Below are 16,410 nucleotides of genomic sequence, written 5' to 3'. Positions count from 1 at the left end.
TTTCCAGGAGGACTAAGAAGGCCTAGACTCTTACAAGTTTCCAGCAATGAAACCTTGGTGAAGTTACTTAGTGTGTCTGAGCCTCAGTTTCCTCATTTAAAAAGATGTGATCATACTTGCCTCGCTGGGTGATGGTATCAAATGAGGACACTCTACAGTAGGCAGTCAGAGTCTGTGATTTTCTCCTCTTCCCTTGTTACTTCTCTCTCCCTTCTGTTTATCTTTCTAACCCTCTGTGCCTTAGCTTGCTTTCTGTGATGTGGGGATAAGAATACAGGGCCTACTTAGCTCACTGGTTGTTGTGTGACTCTGCCATAAAGGCTGTGGTGGGGCTTTGGAAATGGTGACACAGTATCAATACCTGTGTGGGCTTATGCTCAGGCTCGCTGACCTTGAACTGATGAGCATGCTGGTCCTCCCAGGCCTAGGTTGTTGTGTGCAGCTGCCACTTGGAGAAGGTCACTTAACATACCTTTCTGTTATTGTTATTCCCGAGGCCCCTGATGCACTCACATCTACCTGGGCTGCCCCACAGCCTCCTAACATCTGTTACTCACATTCCTCCCCCACTGTCTCACTGGTCTCTTCTGTATCATAAGACCCAGGACCGTCTCCCCTCCGCTCCCTAGATACAAAAGGATGCCTGCCACAATCCTGCAGGCTGTCAGCACAGAAGCTGCCTGTCAGATGCACCACCACCTCCCATCCTTAGCCTCAGGAATAGATACTAAAAAGACTCACGATGGGGAGCTAAGGAAAACAAGAAGTGCTGCTGAAAGCCCCCAACAATCCACTGTGCGAACACCTCCACCTCCTCCAGAGGCCACCAGCCCCCTCTGCAATTGAGGACCAGCTGCTGTGCACTGGACTCAGAGGGGCCCATGATGCTGTGGGCTGGAAGCTGGGAGTTGGGAGCTGGGAGCTGGGAGGGCGGGGCCCGCCGAGGCAGGGGAGCTGAGCTGCTCTATTCTGGGCACAGTTTCAAGGCCAGCTGCAGGGAGAACAAGCAGTCGCTGTGTGTCTGCAGCTGGCAGTGGTTAGGCCAGGGCTGTCCCTCACTTGGGGTATATTTAAAGACACCCCAGATGATCATGCCAACAGGAAAAATGCACACAGAGCTCCAGCCACGTCCAGTTTCCATCCCAATCCAGCCCCCCCGCCCTTTGCTGTAGAGCTTCTGGCCATGGGTTTACGTGTCCATAGAGGAAGGCAGGCTTCTCAGACTTTCTCAGGTGGAGGTGGTACCACCTGGGGACATGTGCCCCCCACTCCTGGGCCTCTCTGCCCTCTGACTGAGCTGACTAGAAGTTTAGGGGATTAGCTGGGTTGGCTCCTCCCACCCTGGGGTTGGTAACCCAGCAACCGCTGGGGAGAGGCAGGCAGATGAGTCAAAGAGAAGCACAGAATCTCTGGCTTTGTGGTTTGATTGTGAAAACTCCCTGTGCATGCAGGCTCCCTTCGGCAGGGAGTGGTGGGGCTTTCCCACACTGCTTCAGGCCAAATGCTTCTCCTCCAAGGGATGCCCGGGCCCCACTTGACTGCTGCTGCAAGCTCAGGGACAAAGCTGGTGGCCCAGAAAGAGCCCATCCTGGCCCAACTCTGCCTGTCTTTCACTTGTTTTTCTCAAGTGAAAACAAGACCATTGGCCTGAATTCCATGGGAAGGGGTATGGGGGTCGGTAACCGAGAACAATGGGCAAGGGGCCCCAAGGGTCTGAGGTCCCGCAGAGCAGAGACAGCAGGTGTGCAGAGAAGTTTGGGCTTGCAGGGCAAATCTTTTCTTAGAAGTGAGAAGACCTCAGGAGAGCAGTCCAGCAGAAGCAGGGCGGGGGATGAGAAGTGGGCAGCTTATCTACCGGTAAGTGAAGCCCACAGGCTATGTCTGAGGCAGGCTGCTGCAAGTGCCTGGAGAGTTAAAATGCAAGTGCACCAACTGGATCAGCTATGTAATTTGAGGGTTCAAAATGCAAATACAGGGCCCTTTGCTAAAAAAAAAATTATCAAAAATTTTAAAAGAAAGTCACAGAAGAGCATTAAACAAGGAACCTTCTGAGTGACTGTGCAGGTTGGGAAGTTGGCCCTGAGTGCCTGAGTTGGCTCCTTGAAAGTTGAGGCAGGTGAGCTGATGATGTCTGGTCACCTCTGGCCTCAACCTCAGACCCCTCAGCCCTGCGGTCTTCAGTTCCCAGACTTTAACCAGGCTTGGGACATTGCCTCTATCCCCATAGCAGCTTCTTTCCCTGAATGGGTAGCACCTGTCTTCATTTCTTGAAAAAGAAGAAGTTAAAGGTGATGTTGGGGAGAGGGCTGAGGGCAGGAAAGGACTGCAGCCCTGAGTCCACTGGGACTCTAGGTCTCAGACCCCAGAACTCCCTGGTCAGGCCGGGAAAGGCAAACTCCGTGATTGGAGCCTACTGGGAGTGAGGCTGTAGACATGTTGGGAATAGGATGGAGGTATGAAGGACTACACTTGGGACCACCATGAACCTAGGGGACATGTTCTGAGGGTATGTGACAGTCCAGGACCAGAACCAAGGTCCAGCAAGCTTCTGGGGACTCACCTCCAACTCTATGTGGTCATGGAGTTTCTTGCAGGTGGCTGCGAAGGTCTCCGAGGTGCCAAATTCAAAGTACCACAGCTTGTTCTTCATCCTGGACCAGGAGTCAGAAAGATGGCTCAGTGTTCTGTGTTTGAAATGGCTGTGTACAACAGCTATGCTCCCAGGGCGGGGACACTCAAGCCCTCAGCTGTCCCCAATCTTATGTTTTCAGCACTTTGTAATCGGATGATCAGGGATGGAAGATTTTTTTAACCAACTGTTCTTGCTACCAACTTAAAGAAAAACCTATTTGTTTCTTAGACATCATGGCTACTCTGGGTGAACAGCCAGTGGCTCTCTGATCTTCCTGGTCAGAGCCAGAGAAAGGCCTGCTTGCCTCTGGATCTGGATCAAGGGAGGAGTTCCATGAAAGTCAACCAGGTGGCAACTGACAGCACACTCTGGTCAGTGTCCTTTCTACCACAAATGCAGAGGAGCTTCGATAGTTGGGGTACGAAGGGAGGATGATCAGTTAGCCAGTTGAGACTTGATGGAGGTATAGCCTCAGGACAGAGGAGGGACAGCCCCACATCAAACCAGCTAAAATGTGTTCTACTTTGTCTATGCTCTGACTGGGAGAAGCATAGTGGAGAGAATTAGACATAGACTTGCAGGCAAGGAGGAAAGAGGGGGAAAAAAAGTGAGTTGTTTTGGTAGCAATAGTTTCCCCCCACTTCTTTCTCAATTGTATTCTCTTAGGCTATGACAATCCTTCATTGAGGGGTAGGCCTTGTCCTATTTGCTTCAAAGTAAGAGCTCACTATTTTGAGCTTTAAAGATGTTCCACATTTTCCTGATGGGGGGTGGGGTGGCCGGAAACAATGGTGTTCCCATGTAGCCGGGAGCTCTGCAAAGTCAGATGGTTGTGTCCTGACACTTGGTCATTTTGATCAGATGGTCTCACCAGGAAGTGTTTCTGAAGGTATTCCATTCCTCTCGTCCCAACTGTCATCCTATTCTCAGGGGCTGGCTAAGAGAAGGGACACCTGTCCAGTTTATAAGCTGGCAGATTTTGCTGAGGAAGGATTAAACAGAATCACAATCTTCTTGGCACAGTCTTCAGGAGAGAGGATGCCGCCTTGTGTGTTGCTGATCCTCCATCCTCAGAGCTGTGGACTAAGAGAAAGGAGCATTCTTCAAAGGAAAGAAGGCTTTCTTCCTAATATTTCTTAGGCCATAGCAGATGATGGGGGCACAACTTTTCTCTCTACGTTTCTCAGAGTCCACCTACAGCTTAAAGACGAGTCTGTGTTCTCCCACTGCATGAAGATTTCTAAGATCTAGTTGGGAAGTAGCCTTTCTGACTCTTAGTAAGCAGGAAAAGAAATGATAAACAATATTTATGGAATTATGCTTATGAAGAAACTTAGAAAGGTTGGGTGTTCTTTAAGTAGACCTTCTCAGCCAGTGTACTAGGCCCAGGTGTGCCTGAGATACCAATCTCCTCAGCTTTGGGTGGCCAGGTTGGGGTCTGGGGCAGGCTGAGCCCCTGATGCCACAGCTGGGGTTCTTTCTATATGAGATAGACGCCAAACATTTGCTTTTGTTTTCTACGCCTGCCATGATGTGCAGAGGAAACACTGCTCTGATCACTTCTCTGTATGCACAGAAATGTGAATACAAGTTACCCAGGGATTTCATTAAAATGCAAATTCTGATTCAGTCATTCAGGATTTGAGCATAAGAATTCCTTGTTTTCTAACATGCTGCTAGTACTGGTCCAGCAATCACGCTTGGAGCTGTGAGGATCTGGGGACTACTTTTGTGGCTCTGAAACATTAGTATTCATAAGAATCACTTGTGAATGTGATTAAAATGCTAGTTCCTGGGCTCTGATTTGTAGCGATTCTATGTGGCCTATGTGTGACAGGGTCCAGGAATATGCATTTTATGAGTGCCCAGGTGATCACTATTCAGGTGGTCAGCTGTCAGGATTTTCCGAAGCAATACTCTAGATCCCAGTGAAGTGACAATGAAGGAAGAAGACAGACCGATTAGCCCTGAAAGAGAGGATTCCTCAGGGAAGACAGAATGAGGGTCAGTGCCTTTCAACAGACAATGACGGCAAAAGACCCAGTAATAGGAAAAGCACAGACTGTCATAAATGCCAAGGTTGAGGATGCCTCACAAGCAGCAAGAGCATCTCTGTAGCCAGGAGACCTGCATTATGATTCCATTTTCAAATATCACTGCTGGTCTGAATCGTGACTTTTGAAAGTTATTGCCAGGAGATTTAGAGTTTTAATAAAAATTTCCGGAAGCCGCAAGCTATTTTTACCCAGAAGTGGTGCTTCTGATGATCTAATAAGGTTAAGAGGTCATGGTTAGGTCAGTACTGCAGAATGACTGAGAAGATCAAACAGACAGTTCTTCTGTTGCTGGTTAGATGTCCATTGCTGGCTGTGAACCTAAGCCTCAGTTTCCTGATCTGTAAAATGGAGGTAATATAAAGATCTACTTAAAAGGGTAGTTGTAAAGATTAAATGGGATGACTGCAAAGCACTTCTCATAATGCTTGCTGCATAATAATCTCACCGATAATGTTAGCTACTTACTTATCAGTTATTTCAATGTCTTTGCATGTTTGGATACCATAATAAGGTTATGGCATCAGGTTGGGCCACTGTAGACATTGTTGTTATTTAGTCACTGAGTTGTGTCCAACTCTTCACGACCCCATGGACTGCAACATGCCAGGCTTCCCTGTCCTTCACCATCTCCTGGAGCTTGCTTAAACTCATGTCTATTGAGTCGGTCATACCATCCAACTATCTCATCCTCTGTCACCCCCTTCTCCTCCTGCCCTCAATCTTTCCCAGCATCAGTGTCTTTTCCAATGAGATGGCTCTTTGTATCAGGTGGCCAAAGTGTTGGAGCTTCAGCATTAGTCCTTCCCACGAGTATTCAGGGTTGATTTCCTTTAGGGTTGACTAATTTGATCTCCTTGCAGTCCAGAGGGACTCTCAAGAGTCTTCTCCAGCACCACAATTAAAAAGCATCAATTCTTCAGTGCTCAGACTTCTTTATGGTCCAATTCTCACATCTGTTCATGACTACCATAGCTTTGACTATATAGACTTTTGTAGACATTATACATCTAAGTTTTTCTGGGACAGAAAAACATATGCTCATACTAGTCAGATCATGTGTCTTGACTTTGGGTTAAAAATATATGTTCCCTCCATGTCTAATCTAGTAGTTTTTTTTCCAGAGTCAGACCACACCCTAATCCTTGGTTAATTATCTTGACTGGTCACATGATTGTCCAAAGACGTCATGTTTGCAAATCTGCTTCTGAGAATGTACACATTTGGTGTGAGACAAAGTATTCATCAACTCAAGAAATATTCAGGGTGCCAGGACTAGATAGGGTGTACTTAGGCGCAGGGGAGAACAAAACACAGAACTCCATGAGCCAGACACCTGGGAAAGGGAGTCGAGGAAACAGAGCGTGGAAACAGTCATGTGCCAAGTACTGAGCCTTGGGGATACCTAGGAGGAGGGACATCCAGTTCTTAGTGAGGCCACCACCCATCCTAAGTGAGTGACGAGTTCTGAAGGATGTGGAAGGGAATAAGGAAAGTAGAGGAAGAACATTCTAGGCAGAGGAAAAAGCCCAAGCAATGGCCCAGGGTAAGAGAGAGCACAGTCCTGCTGGAGAGGATCTGGAATTCCAGGAGGGGTATATTGGCCAGATAAGGGGGGTGCAATGCTTAGGTGTTTGAGCTTTATCTTAAAGTCTATACTGTGTTGTGGACCATCCTCAAGTGACGGTAGTGGTGAGGGGCTGGTGGTAGTGACCTGACAGACTTTTGTGCTTTTTAAAGATCACTCTGTTCCAAGTCTGGAGAGTTGACTGGAAGGGTTGGGTACAGATTTGAGGTCTGGAGGATGGTTTGTAGGTGGTGTAGAAACCCAGGAGAGAACTGGGAAGGACCTGAACCAAGGCGGTAAAAGCAGGGCTCAGGCTAAGGAAAGGGATTCACAAGCTAAAATTTAGCAGGTGGAACTGACAGGGCTGGTTTGTTGGAACGAGTCAGTGGGAAAGAACAGTCAATGACACCCAAGTGTTTAGGCTGCATGATAGATGGCAGGTGCTGTTTGCTGAGAGAGGAGCACAGGAGTTCAGTCCTCCAGCGGCAGTCCTCTTTGTAACTGAAGGACAGCTCTTTTGTGTTTTGGCGTGTCCATCATCCATCCACCCATCTATCCATAGATCATCTATTGAGCCATACTATGGACTAGGCACTGCATATGACCTGGAGATGAGTGATAAATAAGAGAGGCAGGATCTCTGCCTCACAAGTTTCCATGCTTTTAATAGCTCCACCAAGATGCTAATATTCAACCTCTGACTGACAGGACTTTTGTTCAGAAATCTGAGAGCTTATCTTCCTCCTCTTTTAACTCAGGCACACTTTAGTTAGAAGTAAATACAATCTGGAAAATTCCATGGATGGAGGAGCCTGGTGGGCTACAGTTCATGGGGTCGCAAAGAGTCGGACACGACTGAGCAACTTCACTCTCACTTTCAAATACAATCTATTCTTACGGTTCTTTGGTTTTTCATTCTGCAAAACATTTCATGTGCCTATCTCTGAAGAGCCCTCTGAAGTAACTACCATTGCTACAAGTAAGGGAAGACTTGAGGAAAAGCAAATTGTCAAGGTTGTGGAGCAAGTAAGTGCAGAGGTGGACCCCTCCCTGACCGTCAGGCCCCAGAGCCTGTGTTTTGCTGCCTAGACACTCTATCTTCTCATGTCTTTGCATGTGGGGTGGTGTGGGGTGGTGCTGTGTGCTCCGATCACAGACTGGGACGCTGTAAACCAGGCTATGAAATGGAAGCGGTTGCAGGCCTGGGGTGTTAGTGGTTGCACCACAAGCTGGGAAATGCTGTCTGATGAAGAGTGTACCCTCCCCCTGACCTAAGTCCCAGTGGCCAGGGGCGTGGTCTAGGTGAGTCTCAATAGGATTTGTCACAGGAACCTCCTGGTCTTGAATCTAAACAACCTCAGAAAGTTGGGGAAACCAGAATAGATCCCTAGAAAAGTCAGAGGCTCCCAGGACACCCTGGACCTTTTTCTCCCAGCTCACCCAGAAATGAGGCACAGAAGGTGCCCATGAGGCATCTCCTACACAGAGTGAGATGGGGAAAGCCGGGAGACAGACATCAATTTCACCTTGGGTGCCTCCCACTTCAGCTCCAATGTGGGCCACTTCTGGCCACGCATAATAAGAGAGGGCCAAGGGATCTAATGCAAGACCCCAGGATGGAATCAAGGAGCCCTGCTTTCAAATGTTGACTCTGCCCTTTACAGCTTGTATAACTTTGAACTTTTTCTTTTTCTTTTTTTACTTTTCCGAGCCTCTTTACTCACAAAATGGATAAATACCTAATTCACAGAATGTTATCAATATTAAATGAGACATGTAAAGTCATTTAGAACAGGTCTTGGTCTACAGGCCTCATCCCCTGTACACATTAAAAGTTTGATTATTGGCAAGCCATCAGCAACATTCAATATTAAAAAACAAATTACCCTCTTCCTAATGAAGGTCACATATCTGGTTTCTCAGAAAAAATTGCCACTAGCCTTATATTAGATAATATAAAGGGGGATTATTCTGGTTGCCTCTGCCCTAGCTGCCAAAATAGTTGCAAGTCCAAAGGCTGGAGCCAGGAGGGTAGGGACCAAGAAAGGAAGAGACTCTTCTTGGGATGCAGGTTGATCAGATAGCAATGGCCCCCAGCACCCTGCATGACTGAGGTCAGACATTAATGGTGGTCCTGAGGTGGAGGCTGGCGTCAGGCCAAGTGACACAGAGGACAAGACAGATCCTCTCTTTGTATTTGTTGGGGTGCTGTCACCAAGGACTGCACTGGCAGGCCCATCTGAGGCAGGGCTTCCTAAAGGTTTCTCAGCTGCTATGGGGCTTCCCCTATAGCTCAGTTGGTAAAGAATCCACCTGCAATGCAGGAGACCCTGGTTTGATTCCTGGGTCAGGAAGATCCCCTGGAGAAGAGATAGGCTACCCACTACAGTATTCTTGGGCTTCCCTTGTGGCTCAGCTGGTAAAGAATCTGCCTGCAATGAGGGAGACCTGGGTTTGGTGCCTGGGTTGAGAAGATCTCCTGGAGAAGGGAAAGGCTACCCACTCCAGTGTTCTGGCCTGGAGAATTCCATGGACTGTATAGTCCATGGGGTTGCAAAGAGTTGGACATGACCGAGCGACTTTCACTTTCACGAGAACAGGAAGGAAGCCAAACCCCCAGCCTGCTACCACTGCATACCACGACACTAGGGAGGAATAACTTGTATTCTTTGGTTCTGTCTACACTGGCAGAGCAGATGTGGATAGTGCTGAGTGCTGACATGTTATTTGTTGATCTGGAAGTAGAGAAAGTCTCTCGTCAGGGAGGCTTTAGACTTTAGGTTTTACATTTTCCCTGGTGGCTCAGACAGTAAAGAATCTGCTGGCAATGTGGGAAACTTGGGTTTGATCCCTGGGTTAGGAAGATTCGCTGGAGAAGGGAATGGTTCCAGTATTCTTGCCTGGAGAAATCCATGAACAGAGGAACCTGGTGGGCTACAGTCCATGGGGTCGCAGAGTCAGACACGACTGAGTGACTAACATTTTCACTTTTTCAAAAATTTTACATATATTATCTCTTTCCATTCTTAGAAGAATCCTGTGAGGAGGTGCTCTTGATGATAAATTCACAGGGTGAAGCAAATTCTTCTCAGCCTCATCTTCTCTTTTCTCTTTCCCCTTTTCCATCATCACATTAAGCACCTTTCCAAAGAAAGAGGTAATAATACCCTCTAACAATTTGACAAAGCCCTCATTCTCCCTGCTGAGTAGACAGCCTGACCGCCAGTGTTCCTCTGGTCTTTTGAAGATGTCTCTCCTGCCATTACTTTTAGCCCTTATTGGAGGTTTGCTGCTGCTGCATGTGGTACTAGTTTTTGTCTGTTTCATTTTCAGTTGTATAAGAGCATGGAATTTAGAGTCTGAGAGGCTAGGGTTCACGCCTGGTTCTGCCATTTCCTGGTTAGACAAGATACTTCAGTTCTTTGACCCTTCATTTCTTCTCCTACAAAAAGTGAGTATGATTTTCTACTTAGCAAAGTTGCGAAGCTCATATGGCAAATGCAAAGCACCAAGCAGGTGTTTCATGCATGGGAAGTACTCCCTCACTGTTCTCTCTTGTTGCTAAGAGACATACTCCCTGGGAGACTTGTTCCCCAAAGGCTGTAGGGGTAGGGACAGGAGCCTGTGGGGTTTTATCCCAGGCAGCCAATATTTTTTGAAGAAAATAAAGCTAACAATGTTTTAATGACTTTTGGACTGCCTTTTCTGCATCCGTCTTCCTGAGTTGTTTTTGGCCCAGCATTTCTTTCCTTCTCATAATCACCTTTCAGCTGGAGATGACTAATCCGTAACCAGTTGTCCTGAGGCTGGTTTCCAGGTCCAAGAAACTCCTAGGTTCACTGTCAGGCTCTAAGCTACCCCGGCAAACCCGTTCTTGAGGCAGAAGCCCCTCATCTGGGCTCTCAGGGACTCTCAGGCACATGGAGGAGTGGTAAGCAGCAGCAGTGACACCGTGGGTTGACTCTATTTCTGGGCTTTCTTAATTTCCCCCTGCTTTATAAGAAAATAACATTGATTGCACACTAGTTAGTTGAATCTTTTCATTTGACAGATGAGGGAAAAATGAGACTAATTAAAAATGTTCTTTTATATTTGTCAGCAATTTAGGACTGGATTCAGTCACCATCCTGAGAGCCTATGAATAGCCTGTTTTCAAGGATGTCCACAAGCGAAACTAAGCTCACTGCTGGGCATTTTCACCAGCAAAGGCAATGAGCTTCTGATGGCCCTTTTCTGATCATCTAGGAAGTTTGAAGTGCAGTAGACTTTTGAAGTCATCAAAACATGAAAACATTTCTTTGGGTGTAGAAGGCTACAAAGAGGACACTATAGCTATTTCTAGAAATAGGAGCCCTTGAATTGAAGGTGTTCCTCTTTGTGGTTTGGACTTTGATAATCAGATTCCCTGAGTGGGTCATGACTCAGTCAGTCAGTTAGGCCTCTGTCAGCCCAGTGAAGCAGATGCTGCCCCCAAGATATGTTCTGTGTTGGGTTGAGGGAGCCTGATGTGGTGGCCATGCTGGGCAGACCTCCTCCAGCCCCACTTCTCATACACACTAGAATGTCGACCCCACGGGAGTTACTCAGGGTCTCCTAGACTCAGTTTCCTCATCCAAAATGAAGGGTGGAGGATGACAAATTTCAGAGGTTTCTCCAAGCTCCCTGAAGAACCTGAGATGACAAGATATGGGACAGTGCAGGAGGGCCCACCTGTTCCATAATCAGAGCCATGGAGGAGTGTGGGCCCGAGTATTGTCAGAGCTGCCTTTCTTTTTTTTTTTTTAAACAAAGATGCCACAAAAATGTGTTGTAAAGTAAAATCTCTTAGTTATTAAAGTTGGCAACTAGTTCAGCTCTTTAAAAGAACACCATATGTGCCCCAAACTGCACACCTGGGGAAAAACTCCACCTAGCCAACAGGCTACTTTGGCACATTAATTATATATCTTCATAAGGTTCATCTCAATTAAAAAACAGAAACAAATGATCTCAGTACCATGAGTTTGCCGGGTTATTGATGCTGTTACTGCTCTGACTACTAGAGTTAGACTAGTGTCAGGTTATGAAGGAAAATAGGAATCTAGCACAACCAGAGAGGTATGATAGCAACCTAGGAAGAGGAAGTGCAACTCAAGCTGAATGACAACTGTTATGATATTGAGATCATTTATTTGTTGACACTTTATATTATTTAAGTCCCGAGTGCTTTTGGATATTCAGTGACTATGTTAACCAAAGTTTAGATCAAAATTTTAAAAAAGAAAAAATAAAAGCCAGGGTAGGTAAGGCTTAGTTCCAAGGCCGGGGTGTCAGGTCCTGTAAGGGGCCAGTGACTATCGTCTCACAGGTGCTGCAGAGGCCATCTGTGTCACCGCACACCCAGCTGCCCTGGCCCATCAGAGAGCTTGTCACCACATCTAATCCACCCTGCATGCTATCCCCTGCCCTCGCTGCTCATTGGAATGGCACTCTGTGACCTGCTGGCACAGAGCTATGGATGGAAGGATCTTTTTCAAGGGGAGGCAGTGGCCCTGTTGGTACAAGGGCAAGCGAGCCCCCAGCGATCAGGAAGCAGACTTTATAAATAGCTGTTTTTGTTCTCTGAGTTTGACTCTTGTGCCCACTGCTCCTGCCAACAAATTTGTCTTGGCTCAGCTCAAGGGTCAAGGTATTCCCTGGCTTTTTTCCATCCTGGTGACAAGACTGGTGTTCATGGTGCTCAGAAAAATATAGGGTGGTGAAAGAACAGGTGGACTGCAGACCAAGACCAGAGACCAGGAGGGGGTGGGCAACAAGACCAGAAATGGGTGGGGAACAGGAAAGGGGAAGAGCTCAAGAAGGGGGTTAAAGAAAACCGAAAAGGCCAAGAAAGGAGGGAGGAACCTGCCTAGTGTGTATTTTATAGTATAAAGACAAAATCCTTTTAATAACCTATGAAGACACTTCTTAAGTCATTTTCACGTGGGAAAAATTACCGTAAAATCACAGGTGACAGATCAATTGCACTTAGGGGAACTTTGGGGTCCAGGGATTCCTAGCTGGGAGATCAGATTCCAAGGACTATTCCAAAGTATGGAAGGAGGTTATGAGTTGCTGTCAGTGTTTCTTAATATGTAACAGTATTTGGGCATTTACTCATAACAAAGACTGTACAGGCTAACTAGCGGGTTAAAAAAAATTTTTTTTTATGTGGAATGGAATAAAATCAATTACATTGGTTACTCTTGGCAACCTGCTCTGATTGAATGGCAAATGGATTCTGTTGAATCCTAAAGATAGAAAATGAATGATTACTTAGAACAGCCTTTCTGGGCGACAGAAATCTTATTCAGTAGGGCATCCATGGTGGAGGGTGATGAGGAATAAATAAGAGTAGTGCTCCATTTGATAGTATGTGAGTGCAAGCAGAACCACACCAGCTCTGCACAGTGCTTCTCTTCTAAGCCATACCAGCCTTCTCAGGGTACAGATTAGAAGACTGACATCAGCCTTAGGAAACTGAGATTGAGGATGCACCAGCTGGGATTCAAATTCCAGCTCCCACCTTCCACCTTCCCATCCTTATTCCTTACCTTGCCATCTACCCCCACACCCCCCCTCCTGCGGCTCTGTCCCAGAGGGATCTGAGAGAAGTGGAAAGGTCAGCCCAAACCACAAGAGCTGGTGACTGCAAAGCTGTGGGCCATTCCCATTCGTGCCTGTGGGCTGACTTTGATCACAAGCCACCGTAAGACCGCAAGCTCCAGCTCCAGGTTGGCAGACTCAGGCTACTCCAGCCCTTTCTCGCTCTTCCCCACACAGTTGGCGGTCTGGGTCTCCCTGTGGGTCTCTAGTCTCCACTCTTGCCCCAGAGAAAGAAAGGGCCAAAGTCAGTGGCTTCCTCTAGAGCAGCCGTTCTGCCCCTCCCTCCCAGGGTAATTCTGAGCCCTGGAGAATCTGCTCCTTTTAAGCAATGAGCCTCCTACCGCACACAAGACTTCCAAGGTTTCCATGGACTAGGGGCAGAGTCTCCTAGCACTCCGGAATTCTGTCTAGCTTGTGACAGTTTCCCCTCCTAAGGCTGGGACTCCAGTTGTGGGCATGAAGCCAGTCAAAGTCTGAAACGGGATCCTCCCCCAGGGTAGCACCTGGGGACACACCCCTGTGTGGGCAAACACCCAGGCCCAAGCAGGAGGTTTCTCTCAGACTCTGCGGCTCTGAGGCAGAGTCTCTCCCAAGAGACAGAAGTGTGACTTGAGAACTGCCACCGTGATGAGATTGCCACCACATGGTCCTGCCACTTTGGGGGTGACCCTCAGGAGAGACAGCTGGTGAGGCAGCTAAGGTTTTCCTCTATTGAGGGCCCGAGTCTCTGGAGTGTTTTTCCAGTCAGTATCTGTCCTTGCCAAGGGAAAACAGTTCCCTTCCCCCATCCAAAATAATAAAATAAAATAAAAATCTCACCAAGTTTGGCTGCTTTTAGCAATCATTTCTCTCTTTGAAGATTTATTTGTGGAACGAAAATCCCCTTCAGGCCGATTTGGCTGAGGCTAGAGGGCTCTGAGTAAGCACAACCTCACAACTCTCAGAGACCAAGTCAAATACGAGCCCGGCTCCCAGAGGCAGGGAAAGGGGAGAAGGCAGGTGGGCACGTGGGACTCTAAGGCCCTGTAATGATTGCTTAGCTGTTGTGTAGCTTTTTGATCCTGATCTATGCTTTATTAGCATTCACACATCCATCAGGCCAGGAAACTGGTACCTGAAGGCAGTCAGGAATAGTTAAGGCCGAGGTGGGGAGGAATGCTGATTAGAACAGAGTTTGGGATTGACATATTCACACTGCTATATTTAAAGTGGGATAACCAACAAGGACCTACTGTATAGCACATGGAACTCTGCTCAACGTTATGTGGCAGGCTTGATGGGAGGAGAATTTGGAGGAGAATGGTTACATGTATTTGTATGGCTGAGTCCTTTTGCTGTCCATCAAAAACTATCATAACATTGTTCATCGGCTATATGAAAGTGACAGTCGCTCAGTCATGCCTGACTCTTTGCAACCCCGTGGACTATACAGTTCAGGGACTTCTCCAGGCCAGAATACTGGAGTGGGTAGCCACTCCCTTCTCCAGGGTATCAAACCCAGGATATCGATTCCCAATCCAGGGATCGAACCCACGTCTCTTGCATTGCAGGTGGATCCTTTATCGGCTGAGCCACCATGGAAGCCCAGGAACACTGGAGTGGGTAGCCTATTCCTTCTCCAGCAGATCTTCCTGACCCAGGGATCGAACCGGGTCTCCTGCATTGCAGGTGGATTCTTTATCAGCTGAGCTACCCCAATAAAAATAAAAAGATTTTTAGAAAATAAGGAAATGAAAGATAAATAAAAAATAAAAAGATGAGATTTTGTTCTCAAACCCACCAACCAAACAAACAAATATAGCCCTGAACACTGGGAGAAGGTAGGCTGAGGAAGCTCAGACGCTCTTGCTGAGGAAGACCATTTCCTGGGTTCTGACCAGCCAAGGCGAGAAACTAGGAACTGTCTAGGGGAGAAGGAGGCAAACCTCCAAAGCAGGTCCACAACCCCACCCTATAGTACTTCACCCTACGTTATTTCCAGCAGAGCTTCCCCTCTGTCTCTACTTCCTCCACTCCCAGCTCACCCCCAGCTGTTGGCAATTATCTTAATCTCTACTTCTCCAGTGTCTATTGTGTGCTGGACCTGCATTAGCTGCTTTAGAAACCAAAGGGTCCCCCACTGTGGCCCTCACATCTGTCTTCTGTGGTGGGTGCTATGTGGTTATTTTACAGATGCCTTTGAGGCTGTTGTTTCTGGGCAAACACATAGCTGGCCTGAAATGGTATCGCAGTGTCCGAGGGGATGCTGGCTGAATAAGCCTGGTCTCCTCTCTCCCTCCCACAGCCAGCCTTTCTGAGCTTGAGGTGGTGCCCGATTTATGACAGGTCAGGTTACAAAAGTCCTTGCTTAAGCCAGTTGTTTGTCACTCTGAGCACATTTTCCCATAGAAACAATGTCATGTTGAGATTGGGTTCTCAGAGTAACCACCAAAGCCAATTAGCCCGTTAGATATCCAATGTCGTTTTGGAGACAGTGTGGTGGGGCTGAAAAAGCCCTGGTCAGAAGCCAGAAAGGGCTGGGTTTCAGTCACAGATCAGTCACTTACTTGCTACGTGGCCTTGGGCAAGTCATTTAGTCTCTTCATCTTTGAATTGGGATGGTATTCCCTACCTTGCAAGGGTTATTGGGAAAATTAATTGAGAAGGTATACATGGGTCCTCTGATATACACTCAGATAATGAAGCAACAGAACTCCACTGCTATATATAAAACTGGCTTTGTGGCCTCATGGATTCTGAGTTCCAACTTGAAATACAAGTGGCACATCTTTCTTGCTGAATTTGGCCTGGGGAATCTTTGTTCTCCCTAACTTCCTGGAAAAGAAACATGGGAACTATTAATAAAACCCACCCTAAAATCCTTGGTGACCACCCTAAAGTCGGGATGGAGTTCTGATTCGACTGGGCCCAGGGGTGGCAGAGGGAAGTAAGAAGCAAAAGAGGTAAGAAGAGGGAGAAAGGGCACAACTAAAGGATGCCTCATATTTCTTCCTTTGGCTTTCATAAAACTACTCGATAATCTGGCTACTTCCTCTGAAGTTTCTGTGCCTTCCACACCATGAACCAGTTGGATGCTTCCTGGTCAGAACTAAATACAGAGTAAGGTAGTTCCCTCCTTGGTCTCTCTTTTACATCATGAAATTGTTAGCAAGGCAACAATTCATAAAATCGGGCAGATGCCTGAATAAATACTCTCTTCCCATCATTATTCCATCTTCTTCTTATGCTACTTAGAAAAACGTCTTAAATAGGAGAGCACCAGCCAGAGCCTCTCTCTGCCTGAGAAGACTGTAGCGTACACACCGCCAGCAAAATCCTTTCTATTTTGCCCTTTTGAAAATCTCATCCATATGCTCTCGGCTTTGCTTCCACTTTCACGTTTGTGACTTCTACTTGTGTGCACACTCCTAACACCCATTTCAGCGCCTCCAATCATGTGACCTTGTCACCCTGACCTAGCATGGCATCCTGGCTGTGTGTCCTAGCCACCTCACCTCTGTTGTCTCGGAGGTCATGCTTGCCTCCCCCATTCA

General features: G+C 47.2%; 1 protein-coding gene across 3 annotated transcripts in view; it reads right to left on the bottom strand.

Annotated features, from left to right (window-relative positions):
• The window catches only part of DGKG (diacylglycerol kinase gamma), a 210,196-nt gene that overhangs the window by 51,996 nt on the left and 141,790 nt on the right, over positions 1–16,410 (bottom strand). For all 3 annotated transcript variants that reach the window (XM_065942306.1, XM_065942308.1, XM_065942309.1), the window contains one exon: positions 2,561–2,651. In XM_065942306.1, the coding sequence (XP_065798378.1) occupies positions 2,561–2,651 (91 nt within the window). The remainder of the gene's footprint in view (positions 1–2,560; positions 2,652–16,410) is intronic.

This window comes from Muntiacus reevesi, chromosome 8 (genome assembly GCF_963930625.1).
Source record: "Muntiacus reevesi chromosome 8, mMunRee1.1, whole genome shotgun sequence".
In the NCBI taxonomy this organism is placed as follows: domain Eukaryota; kingdom Metazoa; phylum Chordata; class Mammalia; order Artiodactyla; family Cervidae; genus Muntiacus; species Muntiacus reevesi.
Note: the sequence above shows the minus strand (reverse complement) of the source record. Positions and strands in the feature narration are given on the sequence as shown.